Below are 21,829 nucleotides of genomic sequence, written 5' to 3' on the forward strand. Positions count from 1 at the left end.
CGATCCCCAAATTGGATGTAGAGATTACTTAAATACATAAACTTTTAAAAAAAAGATAAGAGAAAACAAGTATTAGGGCATGAAGAAAAGGAAACGCTTGTATACTGTTGGGAGGAATGCAAACTGGTACAGCTAAGGAAAACAAAATGGAAACTTTAAAAAATTAAAACAGAATTATCCTATGATCCAGTAATCCCACTTCTGGGTATAGACCCAAAGGAAATGAAATCAGTATCTCAAAGAGCTATCTGCACTCCCATGTTCACAGCAGCATTATTCACAATACGGAGCAAAGATGTGGAAACAGCCTACGTATCCACTAACGAATACAGAGCCTGCACTGTATACATGCAGTGGACTACTGCTCCGCCACTAACAAGAAGGATCCTGCCACTTGTGACCATGGAAATGAACCCAGAGGACATCACGCTAAATGGAATAGGCCAGACGCGGAAAAACAAATACCGTACAATCTCACTTACATGAGGAATCTAAAAAAGTCAAATGCATACTAAACCAGTGGTTGCCGGGGGATGGGGGAATGCAGAAATGTCAGTCAAAGGATACAAACTTTCAGTTATAAGATAAAGAAGCTCTGGGGATCTAATTTATAGCATAGCAATTAGAGTTAATAACACTGTATTGTATAATTTGAAATATGCTAAGTAAAGAGTAATTTTTTAGGATTCTCAACAACAAAGGTGAGAGGTGATAGATGTGTTAATTAATGTGACCATGGTAATCATTTCATATATGATTGAATCATGTTGTATACCATAAAAAAAATTGTACTACCTAAATATATTTTTTAAAAAACCAAAAATTAAAGAATGTGCTTTATATTCTAGCATCACTAAAATGAAAGTGTTTCCCTATGAGCAAGTTTCATGTACAAGCCTTATTATCTGATCACTCTACAGTTCTCAGTACACTAAATATTTTCTCTTACTTAAAGCACAATATTTATAATTTTAGCTGTCCAACTGAAATTATCAGCTTTGAAGAATGAAAGGGATTTGAAGGAAAAGGCAGACTTGAAATTAGGAAACAAAACAAGCAAACATCAGCTTAACAATCAAAACTATAGGAACCAAAATGAAATTAATAAAAATACATAAGACCCAAATGAACACAACTATAAAATTTCACTTAAGAACATAAAAGAAGGGGCACCTGGGTTGCTCAGTCAGTTACACATCTGCCTTTGGCTCAGGTCATGATCCCAGAGTCCTGGGATAGAGTCCTGCATCAGGCTCCCTGCTCAGTGGGGAGCCTGCTTCTCCCTGGCCCTCTGCCCCTCCCTCCCGCTGCTTGTGCTCTCTCTAATAAATATAAAATCTTTAAAAAAAAAAAAAAAAAGCCTTAAATGAATGGCAAGATGCATATTCTTGAAGAGAAAAAAGTCAATTCCGTAAAAATTTTTCTTAAAAGATTTCATTCATTTATTTGCCAGAGGGAGAGAGCAAGCACAAGCAGGGGGAGTGGCAGGCAGAGGGAGAAGCATGCTCCCTACTGAGCAAGGAGCCCAATGCGGGACTCGATCCCAGGACCCAGGGATCATGACCTGAGCCTAAGGCAGATGCTTAACCGACTGAGCCACCCAGGCATCCCAGATCCAGTAAATATTTTAATTCTCCCAAACTAATCTACAGTTTGAAATCAACTTCAATCAGATTTTCTGTGTGAACTATTCTGGGAGGAGGAATAAAAAAATCTCATTCTAAATTCCATCTGAAATGATATATAAAAGTAATTTAAAATATTTTGGAGGAAAAAAAAAGGTCCATGCCTTTCATCAGTAATGCCCATTTTGATCAGCAGCATCCTACCAGACAATACAGATGTACTATACTATATACCACAGATACAGTTAGTTATTAAAAATAGCCTATTACTTATAGAGGATTAACTGAATCCAAAAGAACAGAAAGGGGGCGCCTGGGTGGCACAGCGGTTAAGCGTCTGCCTTCGGCTCAGGGCGTGATCCCGGCGTTATGGGATCGAGCCCCACATCGGGCTCCTCCACTATGAGCCTGCTTCTTCCTCTCCCACTCCCTCTGCTTGTGTTCCCTTTCGCTCGCTATCTCTATCTCTGTCAAATAAATAAATAAAATCTTAAAAAAAAAAAACAAAAGGGGCGCCTGGGTGGCACAGCGGTTAAGCGTCTGCCTTCAGCTCAGGGCGTGATCCCAGCGTTATGGGATCGAGCCCCGCAATCAGGCTCCTCCGCTATGAGCCTGTTTCTTCCTCTCCCACTCCCCTTGCTTGTGTTCCCTCTCTCGCTGGCTGTCTCTGTCAAATAAATAAATAAAATCTTTAAAAAAAAAAAAACAAAAAACAAAAACAAAAACAAAAACAAAAACAAAAGAACAGAAAGAGTTCAGAAATAAAATTCTGTGTAGGGATTTAAAATAAAATAAAGGTGGCATTTTAAATTAGTAGCAAAGGGAAAAATGGTATTGGAATAATTGGCTATCCATTTCAAAAAATATATATATGTATTAGATCTGCAACTATACCACACACACAAAAAGATGTCAAATGCATTATTTAAATATAAAAATTAACACTCTTCTAGAAGGAAAGAATATATACTTGGGATTGAAAAGGTTCTTTCATGCATGATAAAAATATAATTTCATCTATAAAGGGGGAAAAATGATGGTCAATTAAAATGTAAAACTTAAGACAAAAAAGACAATACAAAATTAAATGGCAGAGCAACAAATATTTGCAACTTATGTAACAAAAACTTACTATCCTTTATATGTAATATATCCTCGACAAACACACAGAGCTTTTTTTTCTTTTATTCACTACTTTATATGCAGGACCTAGAAGAGTGCCTGGTACACAGCTGATAGTTATTGAAATAAATGATTATCAGAAAAGTATTACAAGTCATTAAAACAAATACATGAGGAGAAAAATTAGCAACAATACAAATGGGCAAAAAATTCAAATGACTAAAAAGTATATGGAAGTAAAACCTCACTAATAAATATGTGAAAACAAAAATATATATGAAATGTACAGAGTTATTTACCCACCAGACTAACAAAGATTAAATGGTAGAAACATTCAGCACTGGGTAGGTTGTGGAGAAGACACGCCTATCACTGAGCGAACATAATAAAATGTATTTGCAGGACAATGTGGCATAACCTCTCAAATTTATAAATGTGTATAATGTTGGATCCAGCTTTAACTTAAAAATTTAACTCACAGAATACTCCTGTAAGTATGAAAAAATAATATAGCCAAAACGTTCTCTTTTATGACCAGTGGAGAACAACTCAGCTGTCCATCAAGTCACGGACTATACTGACATAATAGAAACTATGGCAGACATTAAAAAGAATGTCTCCACGACACATAATGAAAACAGCTCCAGAATAGCTTCCATAAAATAAATGCATTTTTATTTTAAAATCTAAACATGTATTAAATAATTTTAAAAATATATAAACAAGTATATATGTCTATACGTATAAACATCTAGAATTCATACTAAATTGTCAAGAGTAGTTACACTTGGGGAGTCTTCTACTTTATACACTTCTACAAAGAATAAAAATCCTCATAACAACTGAAAATTAACTTTGTAATTTAAAAACATATAAAATGCAAAGTCAGAAAAGGAAGGCTTACCTCTGGCCTAACTTCATAATTTTGGCCCTTCACAAAACCAGAAATCACTTTAATCACACCAAGGGAAGCTTGGCCTAATTTATCTTGTTTAAACAGTTCCTTTACTGCCGCACAACACATTTCAGATATCTGAAAAATAAAATGTGACACTCAGCCAGTGTTTCTCAACCTCGGCACCACTGGCATTTTAAGCCAGACAATTCGCTGTGCGGGGAGGGGCTGTCCTGTGCATGGTGGGAAGTTTAGAAGTCCCCTAGCCTTTACCCACTAGATGCCAGTAGTAGCCACAGCAGGGGTGACAATCGAAACTGCGCACAGACACAGCCTCACATTCCCTGGAGGGCGAAACCACCCCCTGCTCAGAACCACCACACTAAACTTATGCTCAAAGAATTTTCTTAAAGAGACAGGTTTAACAAAGTGACACTATTTTAGCAATAAATAATAGCTCCAAAAGAATTCTGAGAAAAAAAATTATAATCACAAGGTCTAGAGTTTTGTGTTCAGGTGACAGCAACAATCACTTAGCAACCCACCGACTTTGATGCGTCATTCATGAGCGGGACAATCAATACAATGATGTTGTTGTGAAAGTTGAAATGAGGTAGTGCCACCAAACAGCTCACACAGGCTCCTCACAGCCACTTCCGCCAGTCCTTTGTACGCCTTTAAGGAAACTACATTACTTTTCTTCAGTTTCCTTTGCTTCCAGTCTAATCAAAAGATAACTGTAGTTATTTTACTTATTCATCAAAGCTTCAACTAGTTAGCTTTTTTCACAGGAATATGCGATAATACACTGTGCAAATTCATAAACGAGCTGTGCCCCCCCCCTTAGACACAAGTACAAACATCATCGTTAAAATGTATCTGCCATCGTCCACCCTCCGCCTCTAACCATAATGTTAAGAACTTTGGCTTTCCATACGTTTTAAAAGATGTATCATTGGAGGAAAAGGGTCTCAGGGATAAATCAGGGCAGGCGGAGACAAAGAGCTGGATACCTTAAGAAATCCCTGGGCTGGGCTCTACCAGGCTTTCCTCAAAACACTAGATTACAAGTCAAGGAGCCTGGGTTCAAATCCTAGTCATCCATTAATTGGCTAGTGAATATAAGCAAGCTCCAGATTCTGAGCCCCAGTCTCTTCCACATTCCAAAAATTCTGGAGAATCTAAAACATTATTTCTCCTGACTTCTTGCTAATGCTCACTGTGGTATCCTTACCCAGGAGGCTCAGAGATTTAAATTTTTCTTCAGAACAGCCGATGATGCACAGTACCTCTTTTCTTTTTTTTTTTTTAAAGATTTTATTTATTTGACAGAGAGAGAGCGCACAAGTAGGGGGAGCGGCAGGCAGAGGGAGAAGCAGGCTCCCCGCGGAGCAGAGAGCCTGACATGGGGCTCCATCGCAGGACCCTGGGATCATGACCTGAGCCAAAGGCAGACGCTTAACCGACTGACCCATCCAGGTGCCCTGCAGTACCTCTTATAGAAATTTCTACATACTCTGCTACCATACGTAGCATCTGGAATATGGAAATACACTGGTTTTTCTGGAGAAGGTTCCACACTTCCCTCTACATCATACACAACCAGAGATGAGAAAGACACTACAGATGATAGTGCCCGTGTTTTAAACTTCCTTCTCATATACACGAGTTTTCCTCAAACAGGCTGTATCCATCTTAAAAACCATCTCTTCTATTTACTTAAAGCTGACAAGATTTCATAACAGATGAATAAACAATATGTGGTACATATACAGAATGGAATATTATTCAGCCTTAGGAAGGAAATTTTGACACATGCTACGAGAATCTTGAAGACATTATGCTAAGTGAAATAAGCGAGTCACAAAAGGACAAATATTGTATAATTTCACTAATATGAGGTTCCTAGGGTAGTCAGATCCATATTCAATTCAAATTAGAAAGCAGAATGGTGGCTGCCACGGGCTGGGGCAGGCAGAGAACTTCAGCTGGGGAAGGTGAAGAAACACTGCGGATGCAGAGTGGTGACAGCGGTATGACACTGGGCTTACTGAATGGCCGCACAACTGTACACTTTAAAAATTGTTAGAATGATAAATTTTATGCTATGTTTTACCGTAACTGTTTTAAAATTTAAAAAAAAAAGACTTCATAATGGTTCCATCAACTTAGAAAAGGCCTACACCTGCATGGTGTGATATGGAGGCCACCAGCCACATGTGACAACTGAGTACTTGAACTGTGGCTGGTCCAAATGCAGAGGTGCTCTAAGTGTGAGATATGCATCAGATTTTGAACTTAGTACAAAAAAAGGAATGTAAAATACCTAATTTTTAAAACTGATTATATGTTGAAATAATTTGTTGAAATAGTAATAATATACATAGTAATTTCATTGCTTTTTACTTTTTTTTCTTACTGTTGTTATATATTTTTCGAATGACGTATGTGTCTCATGTTCTATTTCTCTTGGACAGTGCTGGTCTACACAAAGCTCCCAGGCCTTGGAATGTATGCTCCTAAGTAGGCTCCAGTTGGGAAGCCAGAACACAGAAGCAACATCCATGGCACCGGCCCCCACCTCCACCCTCACCCCTACCCTTACCATCTCCTTCCTGCCCTCACTGGGCCAACAGGATTTGGTAGTCCTGTTCCAGCTGAGACAGCAACTGGGTGATCCTTAGGCCCATTACTGAGTAAAGGAGCTCAACTAAGTAAAGTGAAAACACCTGACCTAGGCAACTGACTTTCTTCTCCATTCATGCTCCAATTTTCAAATGCCCTTCCTTTTCTAAACAACGAAAAAGAGAATAAAGGTTTGATGGAAGAGTTTATCATCCAGTATGATTGATTCCATCAAAGTCCATTTTCAAGGCACTAATTTCATCCATTTCAAGTCATCCTTCTCCCCTAACTACTGTCTCCAAATAAAAACCAGCAGCGTGAATTTCTACCATTCACAAATTCAGGAAACATACTTACTAGGGAAAGGCCTGGAGCAACAATAATACTAACAGTCGATCGATACAGGGCCCATACAGGCCAGTCACAGTTGTAAGCACCTTTTATGTATAAACTGATTTACTTCTCACAACAATCCTATGCAATAAGTACTATTATTTATAAACAGAAAAATGAAATGATTTGCCTACCACATGGGTAGTAAGGAGAGGGCCCAGATTTGAACCCAGGAAGTCGGACTGTAGACTCCGCTCTTGATAACATGCTATACTGACTCTTGCCACAGAGCACAGAATATAGAACTCACCTTCCTGACCAAAGCTACGTATGTTACGTATTTTTAAAATGTTTACTGGGACGTCTGGGTGGCTCAGTCGTTAAGCGTCTGCCTTGGGCTCAGGGCGTGATCCCAGGGTGCTGGGATCGAGCCCCACAACGGGCTCCCTGCTCCGCTGGGAGCCTGCTTTTTCCTCTCCCACTCCCCCTGCTTGTGTTCCCTCTCTCGCTGGCTGTCTCTCCCTCTGTCAAATAAATAAATAAAATTCTTAAAAATAAAAAAAAATTAAAAAATAAAAATAAAATCTTTACTATACCTTTAATCATTTGCTCCAGATTTTCCAAATAAAATTTATATTGGCTAACCAGACCTTCTTCAAATTCTCTTAACTTTTGGGTTTCTTTGCGGATCTGAAAAAAATCAAAAAGAGCACTCATTTTTTAAAATCAAATAACAAAATCCTTAAATTAGCACAAAATGTGAGTGCCTAGTATATATCCAATCCTATAAAAACAAACAGAAAAAACCCTACTATTTCTCCCATCTCTAGCTCTCCAAAATGTTCAACTTATTTTGTATAGTAATTGTATCTATCATTACCTTGGTACATTTTTCTGCTTCTGTGAGGGGTCGTATTTTATATGAAGGAGTAATGTCTTTAAATAACTCCAACAGGGAAATTATCACCAGCTTTCGAACAGTAACAGCCACATCAGGATCCTGTTCCGTCAGCATGGAACGTATTTCTTTCAATTTTTTAATCTGTTAGAGAAATAACAATAAAGAAATATTTGACGAACTACTACTGCTTGCTGGGTATCTTGAGAAGCAATCCTCTGGTTGGTTAGCAACATCTGCCACAGCAGGGGGTAGGATAAACACGGCACCACCGATTCACTGTCCCTAACGTGTGTGAGCATGAGGCTCCAGAGCCGGAAGACTCAGATTCCAACCCAGCAGCTGTTAAAATCGTAACAAATTTACTTGAATTTTTAAAGGCTCAATTTTTCCACTGTAAAATAAAATCAACAGTTCTTCTCTTTATGGTTTTATAATGATTAAATGAGATAATACAGGTGAGAAATATTCCAAATTTTCCTAACTCCGTTCCAGATCTTCCCTCACTTTGTTAAAAAAGAATAAGTACTACTCCAAAACATAACCACCTGAAATTTTACTACTTTATTGTTCAATAAATATATTCACAGGATGACGGGAACACCAATATCAACAGGAACAACGGTACCACTTTACATGACTTCACGTATATTTGATTATCTAATCCTCACAACAAAGTGTCTTAAAATAGGTACCATCCCCTTTTTAGAGATGAAGAAAATGAGTCTTGGGTAAAAGGACTTACCCAATGTCTAACAGACAGTATCCCAGGTTTTTTGAGTCCACGTGTTGTAACCATGACCATCTCCACCACTGTTGATGATTCATAATAACTCTGACCTATTTCACTTAATGTATTTTCCACTTACAAGTACTCCTGAACTAATCTCACCGACTTTTGTGTAGCATGTGCATTATTAAAAATCCTGTCAATCAGTCAAGCACATTTGCAAGTAGGTTCCTTCTCCCTCATCCAATTAATTGTTACACTTACCACTTTCAGAGTTACAACATTAAGTCCAATATCTATATTCATTCATTCATTCCTTTTAGAGAGACATAGGGGAGGGAGGCAGAGGGAGAGACAGAATCTTAAGCAGGCTCCACATCCAGCACAGAGCTAGATCCATGATCCTGAGTCATGACCTGAGCTAAAATCGAGTCACACGCTGAACCAACTGAGCCACCCAGATGCCCCTCAATACCTTCATTTAGAGATGAGGGAAATACGACTCAGAGAGCTTAAGTGACTCTTCTAAGATTACAGAAAAAATTAAGTTCAGATGCAGGATTAGACTAAGATTCTATCTATTCTTCTTCTGCCTCAGTCACTGTGTTTTAATGCTTTTCCTTTTTATATGTGCTTATAGATGATAAGGTAATCTTAAAATATTAGACATTTACACCGTATCTAATATGAACAGCTCAAAGAAATCAGTACTACTTACGTTACTTTCTGGGTCTCCTAATATGGCAGATCCCAAGGCTGCAATATGCATTTTCTTCTCCTCTAGTTTCTTCCTTCTCTCAATCAAATGTTTCTAATGTCAGTTCTCGAATGGGATCTTCAATGATCTCTGAAACAGATTAGATTTCCCCTCTTAAACATTTCTTTATTTACAAGTATCCAAGAACCTTAATCAATACAATAATATTCTTATAGTAACAAATAATAAAAATAATAACTTTTATTGACCACTTGCCATGGAACAAGATTACTACGTATGATTCTCTCAAAAATGCTATGAGGCAAGTACAATCATCATATCCATTTTGTACACAGAAAATGAGGCAAAGGGAGAGTAACTTGCTTATACTCATAAACGTGGTAGAAATGGAATTCAAAACCCAGGTAGTCTGACCCAAGAGCTCATATTTTTAACTACTATGCTAATAAACTTATAATAATCCCCATGAATTAAGGGAAAAATCAACCTGATTTAGGTTCTTAAAAAAGTGCAGAATATTCTCCCTTTGTTTTCAACTTTGTACAATCTTTTGCACTATAGAAAATATGTCCACTTTAAGAAAAGAAATTGATAGGGAAATAGATTTAATAAACATGCAAACATAATCTCTAATGAGCCAGTGAAGGATTACTGAAAACAATTAGTTGACCTGTAATCTCATTTACACCATTAATGAGGTTTGCTAAGCTAAAGCAAAAATTTAACCAGTTTGTTCTATTGCAAATTCCAAACAAATATAATTTCAAACCATAAAATATGTTCTTTCAGTTTGACTTTGATTGCAACTATCTTAGATATCAGAAACCCACATTCAATGATCTAAAACAGACATATACACAGACATATATAACAACTCTAAGAAAGAAGTGAAATGATTTCATATCACAGAATCATTTTGCAATTTCAAGCTAAAAAGTTAATATTTATAGGCAGGTCCTTCACTTAAAATTAAAAAGAATTCAAAAATGTTAATAATTTACAAGACTCTTCATGCTTGTCTAGACATTACAAACATAACTGCACAGAATTTTCCAAAATAAAGAGCAACAAAGAATCAAATTTCACAAGGTGAGACTTTCAACATGTGGGAAAATGTTCAAATGACGTTGAAACGGCCAGTACTCTAAAATACACGTTTCAGATTTTATCTAAAACTCAGTCACATTAACTATTACACAAAAAAATGTAATTCTCAATTACACTTTAATAACTACAAAAACACATTCCATTACCTTCCTCAAGTTCCAACTCTTCTTGATCCTCTTCATCTTGGTTACTGTCTGTAACTGTATGGAAAACAGGTATATTAACAAATCTGACAATATACTTAAGTGATAAAACTACAGGGAAAAGCAGGGAAGTCATTACCATAAAACTCTGTAGTTACTTTTGTGAGGAGGAAGCAATTAATGATTGAGGGGAGCACAGAGGAAGTTTCTGGGTGCTGGAAGCATTTATTTCTTGCCCAGATAGTTTTGTGAGTGTGTTTTTTTTGTGATAAACCACATAACTTTGCAAAGCAACTCTGATTTCTAGACTTTTCTGTGCATTTTATCTCACAAGAAAAAAGATACATGTAAGTAAAGAAGGCTAATAAAGGATAACTAATATTCTAATTTTAGAAACAAGAGTATTTGGTGAAAATAACTCTGAAAAGAATATCACCTCAACATTGTAGCTTCAGCTATACTCATGATACAACAGAAATCTGAGATACCATCTGTATTTCTGGCCAAAATCATCAAGCTTGCTATATGACTAATTGCAGATACTCCCTATTTTGTAGGAAAAAGTAAAAATAAAATTAAATCTTGAGTGAAAAAAATGTGGTAATATTAGTAAGGAGCTAAAATTTTTATTAATACACTGGCTGATTGATTAGATTTACCTGGCTTCTCCCTGGTCTGTGGGATTATACCACTTTTATCCTTGATAGGAAGTAAGTGAATCAGTTCCTTCTCTGGGGCAGTTTGCAGAGCTCTTGGAATTTTTTCATATTTATCTATAACATGCTCATGCTTTCGTTTCTTGGCGTGAACAGGTTCACTGCAGAAAAAAAAATTCCAGTTTTAATGTATTTAAAAAGGAATCCAGAGATCATTTAAAAAGTACAGAAAAGTAAACGACTAGCCAAACCTTCAAAAGGTATAAAGAAAAAATAAAAATAAAAAATAAAAAAACAGGTACATAGACATTAGCACGTAGACCAGGCACATAGCAGGCACTCAAACAGTAATGAATAAAAGAACCATGTAGTCTACCCCAAAGACTACGGCTGCATGTAGTTTTCCCTTCAGATGCAAACGGAAGTGAAAGCTACAGCAGATTCTTTTTGAAAACTATTCCACGGAGCCAAAGGTGACATCATGCTATTCTACTTTCCCAAAAACCCTGAGACCATTGCATGGGCTTAGTGAAAAAGATCTAGGTTTAAATTTCAGATCCACTACTTGTGATTGCAGGAAACATCAGGTTCCTCTGTAAATGGGCATAATACCTCCCCAACAGGATAACAAGGACTGAGATCGTAGCTGTTACGAACTCAAGACTGTTCTGCCAATTCCCCAAACAGAGAACTACATTCTTCCCCGGTGCACTCTACTTCACTATTCAGACTCAAAAGAAATAAAGATGTACGCCGAATAAAATCGGTTTGTTTTATTCATGAACTTCCTTTATTTAGGAAATAAACCAAGCCACAGGGTTTATTCTCTCACGTTCCTTGCACTAACCACCTAACTAAAATTCAGAATCAAGTTTTTAACAGTGAAAAGGATGTGAATGTTTATAATCTAAATGAAATATTACCTAGAAGAAAGATCTCTCGTTAGAAAAGATGCTCTTTGTCCTAAGTCTCTCATTAACTGCAAGTCATCTTCATCCATCATATCCAAAGGAAGGGCTTCCTCTTCTTCCTCCTCTTCCCTCTCAATCCTTTTACCTGTTCCAACAACAACAACGACATCAGAAACAGGTATTAGAGGTATAGAACTCTGCGTTTTTGTGTCAACAAGTGAAAAGTTAATGCTTTTCCAGTATGTCAGCTCGCTGTTTCTAAATGGAAGTACTAATAACACGTTGGTCCAGACAGCTCTTTGCTCTATTGGGGTGTCTTGAGCTAGGCAAAATGCTCGTATCTCCAACCCCTGAAATCTAAATGCCAGGAGCCTTCCCAGGTCACTGTCACAACCAAAAAATAAAATGCCTCCACACAGTCTGCAATGTCTTTCAGCGCATGCAAGAACCAATGATTGAGCCGCTTCACTCCTTCTGGTCCCCAGTGACTCTCACTTCCATTCCACTTCAGCCACCCACTCCACAGGCCACATCCCAAACTTCGGTGCTCACCCCACTTCCCTGACCACAACGGTTTCTCCTTCCAGCACTCGTTCGGTTACTTCCACTGCACTTCTGTGACCAAATGTACAGACCTTCAATCCTCTGACCACTCTACTTCTATCTTCCATTGTGTTCTATCTTCATTTCTGTGCTTCTGCTGCATGGTTATCATTTTTTTTTTAAGATTTTATTTATTTATCTGACAGAGGTGGAGACAGCCAGCAAGAGAGGGAACACAAGCAGGGGGAGTGGGAGAGGAAGCAGGCTCCCAGCAGAAGAGCCTGACGTGGGGCTCGATCCCAGAACCCGGGGATCACGCCCTGAGCTAAAGGCAGACGCTTAATGACTGAGCCACCCAGGCGCCCCTATCATTTCAACTGCCCTCTTGCCAATATCCTTAACTACCTTCCCTTCTACAGTTTAGGCACTTACATCTAACAAATCTCCAAATAATCACTCTTAACTTCTTCCTTTGTCCCTCACTTTCTCTTTTTTAAAATAAAAATGAATGTCTGCTAAGTGCCAAGCACTGCTCTAAGTGCTAAGGATTCAACCATGAACAAGACAATCTTAGCATCTTCCGTAACAGAATTTACGATTCTCCTTGACTCCAATAACACTCATAAATATTGCCATATAAATGTACACATTGCACAGAATGGAACTCCTACCTACTTTAAATGAGCTTCCCATTTCTCAAAAGTGACCAGCAACTGGTTTATTTCCCTGATCAGCTTTCTCTCTTCCTTCGCCTTTTCAAATCTTTTCTCTAACACCACACTTCTAACCCCGTCACCTACCTCCCTTCCTAATCCTCAGAGGAGCTAACTTCCTCCATCAAAGAAAAGCCAGAAGTGAAGCTAGAAACTCCTGCAATTTTCCATACTGAATTCAACAGCATCTGCATCCATCTCTTCCATTTTCCTTCTCATAACATTGGAAGAGTGCCTCTCCTCCTGGATTCTGGATCCCAAAACTTCTTGCCCTCTCTTGCCTTGTTCTATCATTTAAGCCCTCTCTCCCTTATATCTTCACTCTCTAATCCATTAAGTTCTTTATATCAGCATTTTAAGATGGTCAAGTCATTTTCCAGTGGGCAAGTTGTCAATCCTCACTTCACAGATCATATAGAGCATATGGACAAGCTATAGCTCTGTCAGTCTTGACAGCTGTATAGTATTCCACCATAGATAAACAACATTTATGTCATTTAACAATTCCTGTTGAACATCTTATTTTCAATTTTTGATCATGGTGGCATTTTTGTTTGCTATTATTAATAATGTTGAAATGAGCACACTTGGAAATATATTCTTGGCAAATTTTTTCAAATATAATCATAGACTAAATTCCTAACAGTAAGACTATTAGGTTAAAGTCAAAGCATTTTCTTAAAAGCTTTTTCTGTGATAGTGTGTATGAGTTTATAAATATATTTTTACTCCTTTTTATTCAAATGGTATAAGCATCTCATACATGTGGCAAGAGCCTGTAATTTCAAGTGAATGAAAGCATCAAAACACACTACTTTTCACCTTGTTTTTTAAAACTAACTATTTTGTAGACTATTTCATGTTGGAACATAAATAGTTTCCTTCTTTCTTTAAACACCCTTCTTCTGATTTCTAAGACACTGTACAGTTCTGGTTTTCTTCCTAATTCTCTGGCTCCTCCTCAAACCCCATTACAGGTTTTGTTCATCCACCCATTTCTTAAATGCTGGGGTTCCTTAAAATTCTTTCTTGGCTCTCTTGTTCTCACACTACACAGTCTTCACATTGATTTTACCCATGTCTAAGGCTTCAATTACCATCTGCATGCAGGTTAATTCCCAAAGCTGTTCTCTCTAACCCAGATACTCTTGTTCCCAACTGCTTGATAGACTTCATTTAGATGCTCAGTGTGGTAAAATGAATATTTTGCTTTTTATACATAATCATTAACATCATATTTTTAAAATTCTACCGAATTTTAGATAGAAGAGATATTAAAAAGCATGTAACTCAACCAACACTTTTTTTTTTTTTTTAACAGATGAAATACCTGGAGATTAAGTGACCAACTAAGGTCACTTTGCTAACAACAAAATTAAGAGAAAAACCCAAGTTTCCTGACTTCTAGTCCAACAACCTTTTCTACATCACAATAATATGTAGCCAAGGGATCAAACTAAATAGGTCAGGTTTAAGAGAATGAGATATACATGGGAAGACTGAACAGTCAGGCACAATCAAATATGAATACCCTGAAAGTGGCAATAACATTGTAGAGGAACTGGTCTGACTCAAAATGGTCATATTCCTTACCTGTTTTGAGTACTTTGGAGTTCTTGGATAGTTTCACAAAAGAATAACCCTGACAGTTACAGCTCAATTTCACTCCAAGTTTCCATATGAAAAGAAAGCCAGAAGTTGAGAAAACTAAGTGAACCTTGGCAACACTGTGAAGAATGCCCCAGAGAAAAACAATGTTCTTACCTTAGCTAACTGCCAGTGAATGGGAAAGTGGCAGCACTGGCACGCTCCTCAACATTTATTTACACAGCTACTCTCAGTTTGTTTTCCCAAGTATTCTATCTTCAGATCTGCTTTCTAGACAAACTAAAAGCAGAGGCTAGCTCTTTCTCACAATGAATACTATACTCTAATGTTTTCTCATTCGGACTGTGATAAAGCACACAGGACTACTATCCTTACTTACTCTTGGGAAGATCTGAAAACAAGAGTGATTACTAGAAAGCAATGTTACTTCATGAACATTCAGAACGAATCAATGGAAACTACAGGACATGAATGCTTTCACAATTACCTACCTGGTCGTTTTTCCTTTGGGTCTTCCAGTGGGATCGGTTTCTTAGACACAGCATCTTTTACAGCTTGCCTTAGTTTCCTCTGTTCTTTTCGGTACTTCTTGAGAGTACTTTGTTGTTTAAATTGCTTATTTTTTAGCTTGTTTTCAAGTTTCACTTTACTAGTTTTTAGCAACTTCCGAAAGCTTGGGATCTGTTTTTTATTTCTTCTCTAGAAAACAACAAGAGTACTGTACACCCAGAAATTTTAATTGCATACTCAGAGCAAAACGTTGTCTTTAAAATAAGTGACATTCATATACCGCCATACTGTTTGCAAAGTTCTCCAACATATTTGATTACAACAATCTAGTTAAGCAGTGATTGCTGTTACCTTCAAATAACTGATGAAAAAGCTAAGGCTGAAAGAGAGTATAAGACCTGTCAAAGACCCCTAAACTAAGAAGAGCAAAACAGAATTCGAATCTTTGGAATTCAACACTTGCTGGTAACCCCTCATTCAGAAATCCAAATCCCAGCTCTTATTTTCTGTGAGAACCAGGCCAAATCACTTAATTTTCTATCTCCTTACCCTTTAGGGGGAAAAAATGGATTCATCTCGAGTCCCATGACTCACATTAGAAACTCATTGCGAGCAGGACCCTGCTACCCATTTGTAAAATAAAGGGTTCGAAAGATAGTCTCTAAGAACCCTATTTAATGTCCGACACCCTACAGAAAGAAGACTCCGTGCTTGTCTCATCACGGCCCCCTGAAGCCAAGTGCGCGCACAGTGGACACTCAAGAAAGCTCCAGATCTAAGTGCCGGGAAGCTGGCAGCGCACAGAAGGGAGGGAGCCCCGAATCCAAGCCACCGCCCCCTATACAAGAACAAAAAAATCGCCGAAAAACTACACCAGGCAGCGACCTTCAGCCAAAGGGGCCCTAAGCCGCGGAGATCGGGCTCCTCAGGACGCTTACCGCCTTCATCCTTAAGTATGAAGAGAGTCCCGACACTACAGTTGGACCAAGGATGGAGGTAATCCAAGAATTGCGAGGCAACAACACACGTGCCCCAGCCCCTACACTGAGCAAAGCGGAAGGTTTCGCAGGTTCCGCCCCAGCCTCCGCCGCCGGAAGTGGGGGGTGGGACTTCCGCGCGCAGACTCGGCCGCGCGCCCTCTCGCGGCGCCAGGCAGGTGGCACCCCGGAGAACGCGTGGGTGAACTTGCAGTGTCCCAGAGCGGCGTGCTTGCGGAAGGCGGGTGGCCCCGGGGGAAATTCACTAGGTCTGTGATTCCTGTGCTGTCGCCCAACTTCCTTTAAAGTCCTGGAGAAGTCGTCTCCACCTTTCAGAAGGAAAGGGCTTGATTTTTATCAATCACCTTACTGCACGTCGTGCGTCTCCTCACGCAGCGTATCTCAGCTTTTTGTCAGAGATACTTCTGCAGTTGGTTTTCCTCTTGTCAGGGCATGAGGGCAGGAAAGGCTTACTCCTTTTGTGTAATGCCTGCCCCATCGACGGGCTCTCTGGGCGTGTTTGTGGAATGGCGAATGACGTCTCGTGACCTTCCAGAACTCAAAAGTCTCTTAGTTCTTGATATTTTATTTTGAAACATTTCTTGGCTTCACTTTAACCATTGTCTGATAAAGAGGTATGTCGGTGAGACTCTGCATTTCAATATTTTGCAACTATTACCTTTGTGTAAATTTTACTGTCTTCTTATTAATTCCACCAAAGTCATTAATTCCAACAGGAAGATTTATGTATTGCATTTGGTTTTCAAAATGTTTGTCCCGAAAGCCTTTTTTTTCTGAATAAATTAAGAATTCCACTTTTTTTTTTTAAGATTTTATTTATTCATTCGACAGAGATAGAGACAGCCAGCGAGAGAGGGAACACAAGCAGGGGGAGTGGGAGAGGAAGAAGCAGGCTCATAGCAGAGGAGCCTGATGTGGGGCTCGATCCCACAACGCCAGGGTCACGCCCTGAGCTGAAGGCAGATGCTCAACCGCTGTGCCACCCAGGCGCCCCCAGTTTATTTTTTAAAGAAGTAAAGTCTATGGTGCTTGAGCACATCTCTCCACCAACACTGGACCCTGCTGTCCTAAGCCAGGTGGGAAAGCCAGGAGAGGCTCAGAAGTCTGAGCTCCCTGGTGGGTGTTAGTGTTAAAAAGATTGAGAAGAAAACTGCCAATTTCTGGGTTCCACCTCAGAGACCAAGAATCCCATTTTATCTGGAATTCTTTCCTTCCCTTCCAAGTTCACCAGTTTCCCCCATTGTGCTCTCTTCTTCCACACACACTCTCGGAAACAGCAGAGCCTCTCCCACTGGAATATTACTTCATCAAACAAACTGAAAACATTAGCCTGTGCGCTCTTCCCAAGTGCCTAAATCCCTTCTCAAACGTAGCAATTTATCTCTGGTCACTCCCATCCTTCCAGGCTTCCCTTTAGTCTCTCCAAAGGTGAGGCATCCCTGCTTCCATTCAAAACGAATTTTCTCCCAGCTTTATCAGACTCCTGTATCACTAATTATCCCTTCTCTGTTTTCCCTCTCCAGTGGATTCTTCCCCTCAACCTATTAGCACATGCAGATCTCTTCCATAATTTTCTAATGACTATCTTTTTTTTTAATTTTTATTTATTTATTTATTTATTTTTATTTATTATTATTTTTATTTATTTATTTAAGTGGAGGGGAGGGGCAGAAGGAGAGGGAGAAGTTGACTCCCTGCTGAGCAGGGAACCCAATGTGGGACTCTATCCCAGGGCCCTGGGATCATGACCTGAGCTGAAGGCAGATGCTTAACCGACTAAGCCACCCAGGTGCCCCTGACTGTATCTCCTTTTAATTGCTCTTTCATTTTCTTCTTTCCCTGCTTGTCTTTATTTCCAAAAAAACTAGTATTCTGGTGTCTCCACTGCCTCTTTTCTGTTATCACAGCCCAAGTTTGTGCTAAGTTCTTGAGGAATTAAATCATAAGCTTGGCCCATTTTAAGTTTATAATCACCTTGAATCCCTAGATCATTTTTAAGCAATTGTTGCCAAGCTAAATCCCTCCCATTTTGAATTTGAGCAATCTATTCTTTGAACACAAACTTAAAAATGGAAGTTTACGTGATTCCTAATAATTTAATCTTAATGGATTCTCAATTCTATGGTCTCTAGCTTTGTGTCATTTCCCATTAGCTCAACCCACTGGTAAACTCAGTTTGAGTTCTAAACTTTGAGTTCTAAACCCTGCTGACAGCTTGATTTCAGTGATGTCTAGGTCCTCTTGGATCCTCCAGAGCTTTCCTGAACACTTGGGCTAAGAGGGGTCCCTGGGCTACGCCAAACTAGCTACACAGAGATTGTACTCAGAGATTCCTGTGAGCCCTTTTGAGCAGCCTGTTAAGAACCCATCTGGATCTGCCCATAACATTCTAGTTGCTCTCATTGGAGTCACTAAGAACCTCTAAATTGTTTTCTTTTTTAAGTGTGCACTAAGCTACATCATTTCTTTCTACTTTCTACTTTTTTTAAAAATTTTTTTTAAATTTTTAAATTTCTACTTTTTTTTTAAATTTGACTAGATCTTTCCATTGCATTTGATGCTACGCATTTCTCCTTTCTCATATTACAGTGTCAATGTCCTTGGCTCTCCTAACAGCCTCTTCCCTGGGTTCTTGTCCCACCTCCATTCCTCCTTCTTCATGCCTCATCAATGTAGGTGATTCTCAGGGTTCTCAGGGTTCTGGTCTGGGCCCACTTCTCTACTTCTCATTCTAGTTGCTCTTCCAGTGTGATCTCATTCATCTATACATGGCAAAAATATTTCCAAATCCTTTGTCCAGTCCATACCTCTCCCTTCAGGGTTGCATTTTACAGCTACCTCCTTCTGAACATCTCCACATAGTTACCATGGAACTTAAAATCCCCATGTTCAAAACCAAACTATTTTTTTCACTTGGGCCTCTTCCAATATTCTCTATTTCATTCATTTACCTACAGCTAGAATCCCAATATTCCAGAGATGTTGGGACACAAGCTAGGGCTTTCTTGACCATTCTCTATAATAAACTGATTTGAAAAATGTCACTAAATATGCATGGAACAATAAGGCTTCTGGTGCTCCTGTCCCACAAGATAATTCACGTAAGTTGTAAGAAGGGACCTTAAAACTAAAAGCACATAATAGGGGCACCTGGGTGGCTCAGCGGTTAAGTGTCTGCCTTCAGCTCAGGTCATGATCCCAGGGTCCTGGGATAGAGCCCCACATTGGGCTCCCTGCTCCGCACGTGTGCCTTCTTCTTCCACTGCCTGCTTCTTTGCCTGCTTATCCTTCTGCCTGCCACTCTCAGTAACCTAATTACAACTTATGATTAATTATGGAATTAAAATTGTAAACGAAAGACTGATGCCAAAAAATAATAATATAACAGATGTTGTTGGTATCCCACCAACATCCTCTCAGCACTTATTACACACAAGCAGAAAAAAGTCCTCTACAAGTGTTTGCAACTTTTCACCTGAAGACTTTTTCATGAACCCTGCAAAGCAGGCCACAAGTGGCAAAGAATTTCACTCCTGAGAGCAGCCTTTAACCAATGATAAAGTGAACTGAAGGATAAACATACCAATTGTGGTAGGCTGAAAAATGTCCTCCAAAGATATCAGGCTCTAATCCCAAAAGCCTGTGAATATTACCTCATATGGCCAGAGGTGTGATTGAGGATCTTGAGATGGGGAGATTATCCTGGACTATCCAGGTAGGCCCTAGATGGAATTACATGTGTCTGTATATGAGCTAAGAGGAGGGAGATTTCACACAGGCAGAAGAGGAAGAGGTAATGTGACTACAGAGCAGAGATTGTAGTGATATAGCCACAAATCAAGAAATGCCTCAACACCAGAAAGGGGAAGAGGCAAGGGACAGATTTTCCCCTAGATCCTCCAGAGGGAGCGCAACCCTGCTGACAGCTTGATTTCAGTGATAGTGATTGATTTCTGACCTGTCAACTTGTGAGAGAATGAATTTTGTGGGCACCTGACTGGTTCAGTCAGTAGAACATGCAACTCTGGATCTCAGAGTTGTAGGCTCGAGCCCGACATTGGGTGTAGAGATTCCTTAAAAGAAAAAAAAAATCTGAAAAATAAATTTCTGTTGTTTTCAACCACCAAATTTGTGGCAATTTGTCACAACAGCCATCAAAAACTAATACACCAGGGTGTCTGGGTGGCTCAGTTGTTAAGTGTCTGCCTTCGGCCCAGGGCCGTGATCCCAGAGTCCTGGGATCGAGTCCCACATCGGGCTTCTCCGCTGGGAGCCTACTTCCTCCTTTCCTGCTCCCCCTGCTTGTGTTCCTTCTCTCGCTGGCTGCCTCTCTCTCTGTCAAATAAATAAATAAATAAAATCTTTAAAAAAAACAAAACTAATACACCAGTATTTATACTAAACAATATGCCAATGTCCTCATTCCACAAAAGTAGGATGACTCTGAGGCATCTTCCACATTGTCTCCCAGAGATCCACAGAAGGAATGAGCTCCACCTACAAAGCTAACCTACTCATCAGCCTACTCTCTCACTGTCCTTCTCTTCCCAGTCTCACTTCCCCGCCCTTCTATCAATGGTTTCTGGACTGTTCTTTAAAATAAACCACTTGCACTTAAATCCTTGTTTATTAGTTTCTTGGGGCTGCCATAACAAAGTACCACAAGTTGCATGATGTAACAAATTTATTCTCTCGCATTGGTTCCTTTTTAGGAATCTGAGAGAGAAATCTCTTCCATGCTTCCCTCCTAGCTTCTGGTGACAACTAAAAGTCCTAGGAATTCTTCAGCTTGTGTGTGCAAGACCCCAATCTCTGCTTCCGTCCTTTCATAACATTCTCCCTGTGTAGATGTCTTCACATGGCTGTCTTCCCCTCATATTGGATTAAGGGATCATGCTAATGACCTCATCTCGATTACATCTGCACAACCCCTGTTTCCAAATGAGGTCACATCCATAAGTACTGAGGGTTAAGATTTTATCATCTTTTGGGGGGCACGCAATTCAACCCATAAGACCTTGACTCAGGGTCAAATTTGGGGACCCCAACCTAAGACTTACCACTTATAAAGCATTTTTTAATGTTTCCCTAAGTACAAATTATTTCATTTTATCCTCAATAATCTTAGGAGATAAATATTAACTCCATTTTAAAGTTCATAAATCTGAGGATTAGATATTCTGTAACAAAGTTCACCAGGTGGGAAATGTAATAAAATGCTAGTTCCACCAGTGGGAGTGCCTTTTCAGCAAAAGGGATCAAATACCTTAAACTCTTTTCCTAATCTGCTATATTATAGGACAGGAAAAAATTAAAGAGGATCTTCCTAGGGCTTTGACATGTGTTCTTTTCTACTTAAGATTTTTGTTGATAAATTAAACTTAAAACACATGACATTTCCTCTTTCTTGTATTAGTTGTTCAGAGCCAATATTTTATTCATTGCTTTCCAAAATCTCTAGGGAAGGGACAGTAGATTCCACGCACAATGTCGTGTACGGTTTCTGATAGTCCCTTTGGCAGCAACAGTTCCTCTCTCCCCTCCCTGTACCAGACTCTGCTAGGAGCTCTCTGTGAAAGAATGTTCTGTAAAACAAGGACACATTGTCTCTAGACCTCTATTCTAAAGCTGCTGGGAAGTCTAGCAGGGAAGAGACTATAGAGTGAAACTAATATCTAAAGTAACATCTAGGTC

General features: G+C 39.2%; 1 protein-coding gene across 1 annotated transcript in view; it reads right to left on the minus strand.

Moving 5' to 3' along the window:
- The window catches only part of NOC3L (NOC3 like DNA replication regulator), a 29,244-nt gene extending 12,973 nt beyond the window's left edge, over positions 1–16,271 (minus strand). The window contains 12 exon segments of the mRNA XM_002916092.4: positions 3,652–3,780; positions 4,188–4,268; positions 4,270–4,364; positions 7,197–7,290; positions 7,481–7,642; positions 8,947–9,037; positions 9,039–9,075; positions 10,200–10,253; positions 10,856–11,013; positions 11,776–11,908; positions 15,119–15,326; positions 16,076–16,271. Of these exon segments, the coding sequence (XP_002916138.2) occupies positions 3,652–3,780; positions 4,188–4,268; positions 4,270–4,364; positions 7,197–7,290; positions 7,481–7,642; positions 8,947–9,037; positions 9,039–9,075; positions 10,200–10,253; positions 10,856–11,013; positions 11,776–11,908; positions 15,119–15,326; positions 16,076–16,084 (1,251 nt within the window). The 5' untranslated portion in view covers positions 16,085–16,271.
- Between the last annotated feature and the right edge of the window lie 5,558 nt (positions 16,272–21,829).

The sequence above is a fragment of the Ailuropoda melanoleuca genome, chromosome 6 (assembly GCF_002007445.2).
Source record: "Ailuropoda melanoleuca isolate Jingjing chromosome 6, ASM200744v2, whole genome shotgun sequence".
In the NCBI taxonomy this organism is placed as follows: domain Eukaryota; kingdom Metazoa; phylum Chordata; class Mammalia; order Carnivora; family Ursidae; genus Ailuropoda; species Ailuropoda melanoleuca.